General features: G+C 39.9%; 1 protein-coding gene across 2 annotated transcripts in view; it reads left to right on the plus strand.

The window, feature by feature from the left end:
• Positions 1–12,712, plus strand: part of C1qtnf3 (C1q and TNF related 3) — a 26,403-nt gene extending 13,691 nt beyond the window's left edge. For both annotated transcript variants that reach the window (XM_008835395.3, XM_008835404.3), the window contains exons 5-6: positions 5,771–5,870; positions 10,469–12,712. In XM_008835395.3, coding sequence (XP_008833617.1) covers positions 5,771–5,870; positions 10,469–10,628 — 260 coding nt within the window. In that variant the 3' untranslated portion in view covers positions 10,629–12,712. The remainder of the gene's footprint in view (positions 1–5,770; positions 5,871–10,468) is intronic.
• The last annotated feature ends 362 nt before the right edge of the window (positions 12,713–13,074 follow it).

A 13,074-nucleotide genomic window follows, 5' to 3' on the forward strand; every position in this document is an offset into this window, starting at 1 on the left:
GGACTTTTGGATTGTTTCCACATTTTGCTATTAAAAATAAATTAAGGGGCTGGAGAGATAGCTCAGCAGTTAAGAACACTGGCTGTTCTTGCAGAAGACCCAAGTTCGAATCCCACATGGCAGCTAACAACTGTCTGTAACTCCAGTTCCAGGGGATCTGATGTCCTCTTCTGTCCTCCAAGGGCATTGTACTTCAGTCATTAAACCTTAATGTGCTGCTTCGTAATTGAACACATATAGGTGTATCTCTAGGCTAAAGTCGCAGAAACTGAATCACTAAGTCCACGAGGAAAAGTATCTATAAATAAGTTTGATCAGTTTTACTAGGTTACTCTCTGTAAGGGTGGCATCAGTATGTTCCTCCTTGTCAATATATGGAAGCACTTATTTCCTATGACTTCATCAACAAAGTGTGATTTGAAATGTCTGGGCAATTGACTGATAAAAAAACAAAAACAAAACAAAAGAGTTACAAAAAGAATGCAAAGTTTTCATACTTTTATGAGCTCCCTAGTGTTTACATTTAATATAAACAAAAACTGTTGATAAATGAGGAAACCCACTGGGTACAGCTCTGTCCCTAAATTGGGAATTTATTCAGAATTCACTAGTGTTGTGGTTTGAATGAAATGTCCACCAATGCTTATATGTTTGAACACTTGTCCGCACTGGTGGTGCTGTTTTGAAGGTTGTGGAACCTTCAGGTCTTCCTGAAGGAAGTGAGTCACTAAAGACAGGCTTTAACATTTTATAGTCTTCCTCCACTTCCTGTATGCTCGATACAGCCTGACCATAGACACAGTGTGGCCTCATCCTCTTGATGCCCAGCTTTCCAAGTCATCATGGGCTATATCCTTTCCTACGCTATAAGCCAAAATAAATCCTTCCTCCCTTGTTTTTTGCTGGATGTTAGGTCACAGCAATGAGAAAATTTACTGCAGAGTATTAGTATCAAGAAGTGGGGCCGCTATTGTGATAAGCCTTAGCCATTTTGGTTTTTAGGCCTTTGGAACTGATTTTCAGGACTGTTGAAAGTCTGAAACTTCAGGGTAGAAAAACCTAGACTACTGTAAGCAGAACTCACTGGGTCATTTTGGTGGGAGTTCAGAAACATTATGTGACAGAAATGTCGACAGTGGAGGCATAGCTCATGAGGCTTCAGAGGGGACCAAGAACTATCAGGAAGTGGGCCAGAGGTCATTCACATTATGTGGCAAAGAATCTGGCCGGGAACCCCAGTGAGGCTGGATTAAAAAGTAATAGACTAATTTCTTTGGTAGAAAAAATTTCAAGAGAAGACAGCATTTGGGATATGTCCTGATTACTACTTACTGCTCTTACTCAGCTCTACAATGAGAGAGAGAGAGAGAGAGAGAGAGAGAGAGAGAGAGAGAGAGAACAAAAAGCAGAACAGAAAGGTATGAAAAATTTGAAGTTTAACAAGGAAATGAGTGTTAGTGAGCTTAAAGTTACATACAAGTTTATAATTATTAAATAGATTTTCATGGGGTTAGAGAGATGGCTTAGCAATTAAGAGCATTGGCTGCTCTTGCAGAGGACCGGGTTTGATTCCTACCACCACATGGCAGCTAACAACCATCCATAACTCCACTTCCAGGGAACCCAACATCCTCTTCTGACCATCACAGGCATTGCACAACAGGGGTGCACTTACATACATGCAGACAATACCCTCATACACATAAAATAAAAATAATAAGTGAAATATATAAAGTGGTTATCACCATGAAAAAGAAACTTGACATTCTGCAATGGGACAGCAGGCAAAGTTTTCTGAGGGCTCAAGGTACCACCCATCAAAGGTTCCAACTTTTGGGAACTATAAACTTGAAAGGGAAGCTCCTGAACTGACAATGCTACTAAATGGGGTCTTCCTCCAAAATGGCCACCCAGGGAAGTATCTTCTCCCATGGTCAGTCTTGAAGTACACAGAAGCTACTGCAGATGTGATCCAAGGGAGGCCAGACTATATTAAAAATATATATACAGAGCTTGGCAGTATTATCCACATGGACTGTATTCCTTCTTAAACTGTAAGCCAACATAGACCTTCCTTCTCTTCCCTTGTTTCCTGTCAGGTATTTGGTTGCAGCAATGAAGAAAATAACTAATATAATCAGGTTTTCCTGATGCCTCAATTTTTAGCTCCCCATCTAGTCTGGCCATTTCTACTATGAGTTCTTGAATTCTGGTTTATAACAGTGACACTTGCTTCATCATTGTTTCTATAACTCAGGATGATAAAATATTTGGCAACATTTCCTTTTGTTAACTATTCATCCATTAGGGCAACTCTCGCTGTACTTTCCTACTTGTTAAAATTAACAGATGACTGAATGAGCTGGGTTTTCCTAGACCAGTTATATGATAGATACAGTAGTATTTTTAGGGAAGGGACCCAGGCAGCCTTGAATGCTTGATATTTCAATGCCTCTTCTGCAGCCAGGGAACTGACTGAGTCTTCTAAGTATGGCTCTTCTGTGTATTTATCCTGTGTGACTGCAATTCCTCTGCTTTTCCACTCTTTCCTAGGAAGACTTCTGGAGCCAGGTTTGTACTAGAAAATTCTCTAGCCTTTAGGAACCTTGTTTTTGCTGGCAGATTCTGAGATCTGCCACTCTAAAACTGCTTTTTAAAAAAAAAATATTTTAAAATTATTTTATGTGCATGAGTGTATTGCCTGCATGTATGTAAGTGTACCTATGTCGTGCAGCACCTGCAGAGGTCAGAAGACGGTGTTGTATCCCCTGGAACTAGAGTTACTGACGGTTGTTGGTTGTCCTGTGGGTGCTGGGATTCGAACCCGGGACCTCTGCAAGAGCAGCCAGTGTTCTTAACTGCTGAACCATCTCTCCAATCCCTTGAACTGCTTTTATAGTCTATGCTATTTCTACCAAAGTTCCCCTGAGACATGGCCTTTGCCTCTTTCAGCCCTGTTCGCAGGCGCTTCTTATCAGCATTTGCACTTCACAGTGACCTTTGCCATCGGGGAATTTATTTTTCCTGGCGTGGTTTGAGATCAGCTGCCACCTCTTCTCAGAAACCCCACTCAGTCCCCAGTTGAATTTGGCAGCACCTGCGTGTATTTGAAGTTTATTGATTTTTTTTTTAGTGTCCTAGTTCTACATAGAACGCTTTTTCAACTTCTGTTTTTCAGTTTTCTTTGTTCCTCTACATGGCATGTATAAGCAAAAAAGAGAAAATTTGGATGAACATGGTAGCCATATTAAATTTACACACATGATTTTTAATGTGTGCTTTGGTTTACTCTACCCAGTTTAAGTGAGAAATGACATAACGTAGGAAACAGCAGAGGCAATCTTCCATCACACTTCATCTTTAAACATACTTTTGTGATTTTTTTTTTTTGGCTCCGAAGGTTTATAATGGTCCTGCAATGATTCTGTTGCCCCAGACAAGTGCCTGTTCACACCTGGTCAGTGGTTCTGCTGAGTTCAAGAACTTTAAAATCAAACTATAAAGAGTCCTTTTGAGCTCTCTTGGCTGGAAACTATTATGATGATAACAATTATTTGATTTCATATACCTAATTGTTCATTCTTAACCTTGTCAGTGATTATAAATGATGATTTCATCTTTCCCAGTCTCTGGGACTGATAAGATAGAGAAGCTGTTATTTTCAATTACACCAACACAATGCACTGAAAGCTGTTCTGTAAGCACCCAGCCTCTTATTTTCTTGTAGATGAAGCTGCGATACAATATAGGTTCAGTTCTGTATTTCTAATTCTAAGAATTTTATTATTTACCATCTGGTTTCTTAGTCTCCTCATTCTAAACAGTTTCTGCAATCTTTTTCTAGTATCATTTTAAAAAAGAAAACCAGTATATTTTCCTGTTGTTTTGATTCTAGTTTTATCTTCCCGAGGCACTGAAAGATGTTGTATATGTGTATATAAAACGAAAAGTTAAAAAACAAAAAGCTAAATACATACAAATTATTTCTTTTTTTAAAAAGTTTTTTCATTTTATGTGTATCTGTGTATTGCCTGCATGTGTGTAAGTGCACCCCTGTCATGCAATACCCACGGAGGACAGAAGAGACTGTCGGATCTCCTGGAACTGGAGTTACTGACAGTTGTTAGCTGCCATGTGGGTGCTGGGATTCAAACCCCGATCTTCTGCAAGAATAGCCAGTGCCCTTAACCTCTGAGCCATCTCTCCAGCACAAAATTATTTCTTTAAGTCATTTAATGTTCATCTATCTTTGCTTTTCATCTGTGAGTCAGTCCCTTGGTATATGAATGGACATGACTGATTTTCATACATGTTCTGTGTGAGAAACACATTGATATGCATCCCCAGCAGTGAAAAAACATAACTATTCATTTGATTTGACTTCATGCAGTATGAAGAGAAACACAGCACCCTTACAGTGTGTATCTTGATTGAAAAGAAATAGAACAGTCCAGTGCTTCTTTCCCTTTTCCTTTGCAGAAATTTCTGGGGTTTTCTCTTGTAAAACTATTAGTTAATACACATAAAAATAATAAAATATTTAAAAACTATTAGTTAAAAAATGTAACTTGGAAATCTGCAACACTTTGATGACTTATGTTCACCATTCTAAACTACACTCCCAAATCCAGCATCATTTGAAGTTGGGAAGTTTCTTTGCTTTGCCTGTATGCTGTTAGAGTCTTCTTAATCATTCAATGAAAGTATATTTTATGTTGGAGTTCAGGTTATACAGAATCACTCTCCACTAGGAGCCCAGGGCTCTTGTAAGAACACACAACTTTTAATTTTTTTTTCATATAAGGAAAAATGTACTTTTTAGTAACAAGATTGAGTCAAAGTTGGATCTTTTAATTTATTATACATTATTTTACTGATTTACAATGAATGACATGAGAAACTACCAGAACTATTTCTTTAGAACTATGAGACATTTATTCTGTGCTCCAGTATTTTATTATCTTGGCTAATATTTGGGGAGTGTAGTCGTTCATTTTAATTTCATATTTGGCTCATTTCCTTAATGACTTTGTCATTAAGGATAAGCAGGGAAAACAATGAGAAAGTAAAAAAAAAAAATTAAAGCAATTTGAAGGTGAGCAGATGGAGGGACACTCGTGTCGATGCAAAAGCATAACTCTCACCTCAAAGGGGATAAGAGATAGTTTATTCTGGAGCCAGATATGAGTTATCACGGCCAGGGAACACAGATTCAGGTTACCCTAAACTTCATGTTCCAGTGTGGTAACAGTTGCATTACACTTTTATAGTAACAGAACAAAGAAAAGTAATAAATCAAGACACTTTTCAAATACATTGGTGGATACATTAAGTAGGCAGGTCATTGCAAAGTGAGGGGTTTTCTACTATAGGTTTCAGATGCTTTCTGATGACATTTTTAGCTTTTTGATTGGTGAGACCTGGTGGTCTAATAAGTTAATGCATTTTATTAGCCCCGAGAATGTTAATTCAGAAACAGAGGTAGGCAATGTTTGGCCCAGATAATCTGTGAATAGGCTTGGGATCTGCAACATTCCAGACTCTCCACAATCTCCGGAGTGCTAATCAGTTGGTGAGCCTTACAGGAAGTTCAGCCCAAGATGCAGGAGTCCTTCTGGGAACTTTCTCTCACACCTGTATAAACAGGTCAAAAGAAACTACACAGTGCTCAGAATCTAACAAAAAGAAGCATTAAACCACCTATCTTACGCCTGTGCCTGTGCCCTTTTCAGCGTGTATAACTGAGTGGTTAACTCTTTGCCCTTCCCAGGTGTGTATTTCTTCACCTTCAGCATGATGAAGCATGAGGATGTTGAGGAGGTGTACGTGTACCTTATGCACAATGGCAACACAGTCTTCAGCATGTACAGGTGGGAGATCTTTTCTGACACAGGTCTTGTGAATGTTGCCATAGCTCACAGAGAGGAAGGCCCAAGACAGGAAAGCATTTAGGGATTAAGAGAGCCCAATGTGGGGGTACCTGTCCTCAATAAAAATCCTTGTATTTGGTCAGGCTACTGTTAAGGTTCAGATAGCCCCACCCCCTCACCAACAGGGCCTCAGGGACCTCACAAGTCCCTGAGAAAAGGGAACCCAGTTGATAAGCTTCCCCTTTGATCTCTAAAGAGGGCAGGTTTTAACAGGTTGTCTCTCTCTCTCTCTCTCTCTCTCTCTCTCTCTCTCTCGTCCCCCCCCCACCCAACTTTAAAAAATATATCTTCCCGCTTCTTGCGGGTAGCAGAAGCCTCCCGTATAAAAAGACCCCAGCTCACAACCCCGGGCAGACATTTTCCCTGCCCAGAAGGGAATCTGTCCCATGTGTTCCTTTGCTAATAAAGTATTCTGATGGAGTTTTATGCTGGTGCTTTCTCCTGATCAACCCTATTCATCATATGGCTACTTTTACCTATCAGCTATCATTACTGTTGAAGAAGAAATAAATCTGATGAATTTATCAGCAAGTGGATAGGGGGTCTTGTGTAGATTACTAGCAGCACTCCCCACAGCCAAATACTCAGATTGCTTAATTCATTAGGTTTTCTTCAGCTTTCCTACTGTCCCCTTGCCCAAGGCTTAGTTCTATTGATAGTCTTCAGTAGAGCTTTTGTTGGCCAGGTGAGAAAGTTCGAGCAGGATCTTTTTATACTGTGCAGCTTTGATACTTTAAATTTTACACCTGGGACTCCTTGAGGGAAAAAAATTTAAAAAGACATGCTGCACTGTACTTCTGTTGTTAGAATGTGTAGGGAATCAACGCTTTTCCTGTAATTAAGTGGGTTAAAAGATGTTTGTGACAAACATTTGGCTGTCATTTTTCCCTGTTATTTTTTATCACTTGTATTGATTGCTGTTTTCTTCTGGAGTCTGACCTCAATGGGAAAAAGAAAGAGAGAACTGAGGTAGGTGATGCTGTTGTTAAGAGATCCAGAGAACAGTGACTCAAATGTGTCAGAATATTTTCCTTGCACAATCCAGGCCGAGGGTTTGAGGCTGTGGAAGAAGGGTGTCAAGTAGGGTAAAGATGACTGTGATGTGACCTGGGTAGGGGTTCTTCCTCCTGAGTTTTTTGGGATTCTGGATGATGAAGCCGCTCTGCTATCTTTACACTGATGTCTAAATCCTTACCAGTCACCATCATTTCCAGAGTCTGAAGGAGGAAAGAAGCTTGTGGACATTTTTATGTGGCATTTTATTTATTTATTCAGAGAATGTACTCACTTTATTCCTAACCTCACCCAACCAATGCAAGGGCAGCAAAGAACTGTGGTCTAGGTCCTATGGAGTGCATTAGTTACTTTTCTCACCGTTGTGATCAAATACCTGAAAAGGAGCAACTTCAGAGAGGATTTATTTTGTCTAAGAGACTGAGAGAACAAATGTCTGGGAAGGCATGTGTGGTGGTTTGAATGATAATGTCCCCCAGAAGCTCCAAGTATTTGGGCGTTTTGTCCCCAGTTGGTGGTGCTGTTTTGGGAGGTCTTAGAAGGTGTGGCTATCCTGGAGGAAGCACTGGGGGCGGGCTTAGGAGTTCTTAAGCCTTGCCAGATCTCCAGTCACTCTCTTGCTTCCTGTGCCCACTTGAAGATGTAGAGCTTAGCATCTCTTTCCCCTCCAGCCACCTCGGCCACCATGCCTTCCCACCAGAATGGACCCTTGTCCCTTGGAACAGTAAGCTCAAATAAATTCTTCCTTCTATAAGTTGCTTTGGTCAGTATTTCTATCACAGCAACAGAAAAGTGACTACTAGAGAGTGGAAGCGCTCCTTGGAGGAGCTGTGTGTGGCAGGGGTCCTCACAGCTCAGCAGACCAGGAGGCACAGAGAGCAGACTACGAGTGATCTAGGGATAAAATACACCCAAGGGGCTACCCTTAGTAAATTACTTTCTCTAGTTGAACTTCACCTTCTAAGGATTCTACAACTTCCCAAAACAGTGCCACCAGTTGGGGTCCACATGCTCAAAGACATGCCTTTGGGAGACATTTAACATCCAAATCGTAACAAGGAGAGAATGAATTTTGGTTAATAGCCAGCCTTCTCTGACCCTCTGATTTCCAAATATCCATCCAGCTCTTCTTCTTTCACATAGGACATGCATCTTTCTGTCTCTGCCCCTATACGATAGAGCTTAAATCAAATTCAACCCAGAACCCAGAGATGAATGGTCCTTTCCGTAAATCAGTCCCTTACCTGGTGTTGCTGTACGGTTCAGGGGTTGGCTAGCCCTCTGGGTGTCTCGGGATTACCTGGCCAGGGCAGGGGGAAAGTAGGCACAAAGTCAACGACACAGACTCTGGGAGACTCACTGTGCAGTAAGCAAGCAAGCTAGTTTATTGCATACAAAGGGCTTTTCTTTATACCCCCGAACCTCCCCTATTGGCCCTGAAGGCTGAGCTGTTTATTGTCCATTGGTGTCATCTGTCTCTAGCCAGTGTGGCAGATATCAGGTTAGCAGTTTGAGGGAGTTGGCTGCAGAAGAATGGCGCACCTGTGCAAAGGTCTCCAGGTCCAGTGTCTGGCAGATACCCACGGACCCCCTCCTACAACCTGGTTTTCTCTTTGGTCTCTGAATGTATTCTTTGGGAAGGTCTCCTTTGTCTATTTTTTCTTTGTGACCACATCCAAAAGCTACATAGGTACTTCTTAGGGCTCTTTCATATTCCATTTCCTGCTGTTGCAAATCTGAGAGTTAAATATAATATCCCAAGCATTTTCAAGTGTAGCCTGGGACTTTGGCAATATTGTTTCCTTACACACATACAAGGCTTTTGCTCCATTTGCTACTAATCAGCTACAGGTATTATGAATCACACTGATTACACTTTTCTTGACAGTTTTCAGCTTGTTATTCATTTGAATCCTTTCTCATCTACTTTTCTGTCAATGTAATGGCCTTTTAAAACAGTAGATCTTGGGGGCTGGAGAGATAGCTCAGCAGTTAAGACCACTGGCTGTTCTTGCAGAGGACACAGGTTTGATCCCCAGTACCACATGGCGGTTAACAACCATCTGTAACTCTACTTCCAGGGGAATCTGATGCTCTCTTCTGACCTCTGTGGGCATTGCATGGCATGGGTGCACTTACATACAGGCAAGCAATACACTCATACAAATAAAATAAAAATAATAGGGCTGGAGAGATGGCTAAGTGGTTAAGAACACTGGCTGTTCTTGCAGAAGACCTGGGTTCGAACCCCATCACCCACATGGCAGTTAACAACTGTTCATAATTTCAGTTCCAGGGGCTCCAATAGCCTCTTCTGTCCTCTGTGGGTATTGCATGACACAAGTGCACTTACCTACATGCAGGCAATACAAGCATACACATCAAATAAAAATAATAAATAAAACATTTTTAAAATAAATAAAATTAAAACAAAAACAGTAGGTTTGGTTTAAAACGGCATTTTCAATTCATGAGGTTATACAGTTGTGACTGCCTCAGTGAACATTCCTAATGGGAAAACATCTACTTTGTTCCTGCTCTTGGCTTGTTTTTTTCCAACCTTGCTAAGGCCCTTATTCTCTAGACTCTATTTCCTCATCTCTCAAATACATCAGTTCTTCTTTGAGCTCATCTTTTATAGAGACATCTTCTAAAAGCTGCAAAGAGTACTTGCCTCTTTTCAATCCTTTCTCTTACTTACTGTATGGGTACCAGGTCTGTGTGCCTACATTTTCCCCCAAATATAATGTGGTTCTTTGTCTTTCCAGCTCACAATATTTGTTTTCACATTGCTCCCTGCCTGACCATGAGCAAATATAACATGTTTTCATCTGGTTTGTGGACAGTATTCTCCTTGAGTACCAAATTATAGATTGGCTAGGGGAAGACAAACTATTGTAACAAAGAAAATGTTGAAACTCAAAGATCAGAACTTTCCTTCTTTCTCATCTAAGAATCCAGGAAAATTAGACAAGGTATGTACTTTCCAATTCAGGCTGGTGAAGAAAGATCTTTTCTATGTAGTGGTCTTTAAGAACCTAGACTTTGGGGCTGGAAAGATGACTCAGCGGTTAAGAGCACTGGCTGTTCTTGTAGAGGACCTGGTTTCAAATCCCAGCACCCACATAGTGGCTAACAACTGTCTGTACTCCAGTTCCGGGGGATCTGACATCCTTTTCTGTCCTCCGAGAGTGCTGCACGACACAGGTGCACTTACACATATGCAGACATAGCACTCATACACATAAAATAAATAATTCAAATTTTAAAAAAGAAATTACACTTCTACATATTGCTTTCGTGGCACTTACTGTCATTGTCATGAATATTTCACAGACAAGGGGACAAGGAATAGGAGGAATGCTCTGTTGGGCAGTTCTAAGGTGGTGTGTGCCATTTCTGCTCACATTCCATTTAAAGACCTTTCCAAATGACCTTAACTAAATGGATAACAGAGAGAATCTGCTCAAGGTGTGGCTGTGCATAGCAAAGATGATGTAGTTTATGCCTCCTTTTCTTTCCAGCTATGAAACAAAGGGGAAATCAGATACATCCAGCAACCATGCAGTGCTGAAGCTGGCCAAAGGGGATGAGGTCTGGCTAAGAATGGGCAATGGTGCCCTCCATGGAGACCACCAGCGCTTCTCCACCTTTGCAGGCTTCCTGCTCTTTGAAACTAAGTGAAGAGATGAACGGGACAGCTCAACTTTGGGGAAGACTTGTAGCTGAACTGGTATTGTTATAATCTGGGGAGTATTAAAGTTGAGGGTTCTGTATGGTGTATTTAAAAATTATATTGGTTACACTGCTAATCAGCTTCTAGTACACCAATAATGCTGGTTGATTCTGGGATACAGAGGAATAAACCACAAAATAGCCTTCCCAGATGACCTTGAGAAATTCTCAGCCCTTTTTTATCATTCTTCCCCCCATATCTAAAGGACTTGTCACCTGATGCAGGTTGGAAATAACTGTTCTCAAAGAAGGCATTTGCAAAGAATTTTGGTGTTCTGCTTAAATGTCTCATCAGCTTTCAGGAATCAATGAAGTTTTGAGGGGTTTTTTTGTTTGTTTGTTTGTTTTTTGAGACCATGTCTCCCTGTAAACTCAGCTACCATGGATATTGCTATGTAGACCAGAATGGCCTTGAAATCATAGAGATCTGCTTGCTTCTGCCTCTGAGTGCTGGGATTAAAGGTGTGTGCCGCCATGCCTGGTGAGTTCATTTTCTATACATTTTAGAGACTAGCCTGGTTATGATAGGACTAGGGCAAGAATAGGGCACTGGCACTTGCCAGGACCTAAGTAGGAGAAACACTTGTAAAGTGTAGACTTGGAAATAGCATTTGATTTAGTGGGTTTACATTCATAAATAAAGTACAGTGAAGTTTTAGTCATTCCAGATAGCTTTGAAATAGTAAAAATATTACAGTTCCCACAAATAATTGACTCTTCTTTTTAAAAAATGTAAATTAAATCTTGAGTTCTAATGGCTTAGACTTTCAGAAATAGAATTTTCTCATGATCCAGAACTGGGTTTAACAGATCTGCTTATTGGGTCTTTCTTCCCTTTGTCATTGCATTTCTTTGACTGTAACATCTTTTTTTTTGACTTTGCAGAACTAGCTGAGGTAAGTTTAGGTTGATATAGTACAGATGTTACCACATTATTTTTTTTTCTTGGGAATTATCCCAATGTTAATACTCTACATATACCATGCTGTAGACATAATTATATACAGGCAGACTAATGGATGCAAAATATAAATGTATTACATTTAAAAGACACACAAGAACATATCTTGAATTTTTTTCAATAAAAATGATACCACTTTCTTTATCATCCTATTTAACTAATGTTCACAGAGCCAGAGAAGTTTTAATATGCCACAGTGTTATAAGAAATGGTTGTGGTTTTTTTCCCTAACTTTACCCATAATCTATTCACGAAAGATTAATTTTGTCATCAAAACACCTTCATAGAGTGTGCCATAAGTTCTGAAGATGGCACTCACAGCTAGTGCCATCAACTTTTTTCCTCAGCACTGAGGATCAAACCCAAGGCCTTTTATATGCTAGGCATGTGTACTACCACTGAGCTATATCCCCCGCACCCACATTTTTTCTCTAATGAAAGTACCATTGCAATGTGTTTACTTTGATGTTGAATCATATTAAAAATGTACTAGTGAGATGCCTATCTGAAATGTATAATGGATTCTTTCTGAAGCAATGAGCCCTTAATTTATTTTCTATCATGATTTAAACATATACATGGGATTTTAAACCACAAATTTCCTTTAACTTATCACCCTGCAGCTAGAGTTAGAGAAAGAGAAGTAGGGCTGCACATTAGCTAATTTGTTGGCCTCCATGCTCATTTAAATGTTTGACCCTATCCTTTTAATCCACAAACTTGTTTAAACTCTTCCTGAAACTACAGGTAATACTCTTTTAAAGTGAATGAGTGTTTGCCATGATGTTCCTAATCAGAAATATTTTTTGTGTGATATGTGCTTCTCCTTCCAGAACTGTGGGGTCATGAGGTTGAGGTTTACCATGATCAAATGTCATCAATATTTTGCCCAATTACATTGCCAATAGCTATTTGACTGTTAAATAATGACCAAGGAGATTTCATCTCTGAAGAGTAAACATGTTATCTGAGAAGTGTCTTGGAGAAATCTTTTAGCCTAGCTTTACATAAAATTGTAGCAAGAAAAATTTCATAAGCATATATGGAAATAAACACACTTTTGTTAATTACATGTTTGTTTTTTAATGTTCTTAGTATATGTAATAGTCAAACAATTGCAAGTTTTATGATTAATGTAAAGTAAAATATTTTCCTGCAGACAGTGTTGTCATGGTTCAGTGACCACAATTCAAGCCTGATAGGCTTGAGGACTCCGAGTTTTAGGTGCAGGAGAAATCAGGATGCAGGGGATGCAATGGAGTGTGAACCAATGCATGCTTTATTCTAAGAAGCAAGCTTATTTATAGTAAAACAAGAGGAAGAGAAATGTTCTTCTCAAGCCAAATTATCTCATTCTGACATTTGCAGTACCTTCCTGACCTTTACAATATCTTCAAGTTCCCAGGGCTCAGCCCTTTTTGGGATCTTACCTAT

The sequence above is a fragment of the Nannospalax galili genome, unplaced genomic scaffold (assembly GCF_000622305.1).
Source record: "Nannospalax galili isolate Female #2095 unplaced genomic scaffold, S.galili_v1.0 scaffold150, whole genome shotgun sequence".
Classification (NCBI taxonomy): Eukaryota; Metazoa; Chordata; class Mammalia; order Rodentia; family Spalacidae; genus Nannospalax; species Nannospalax galili.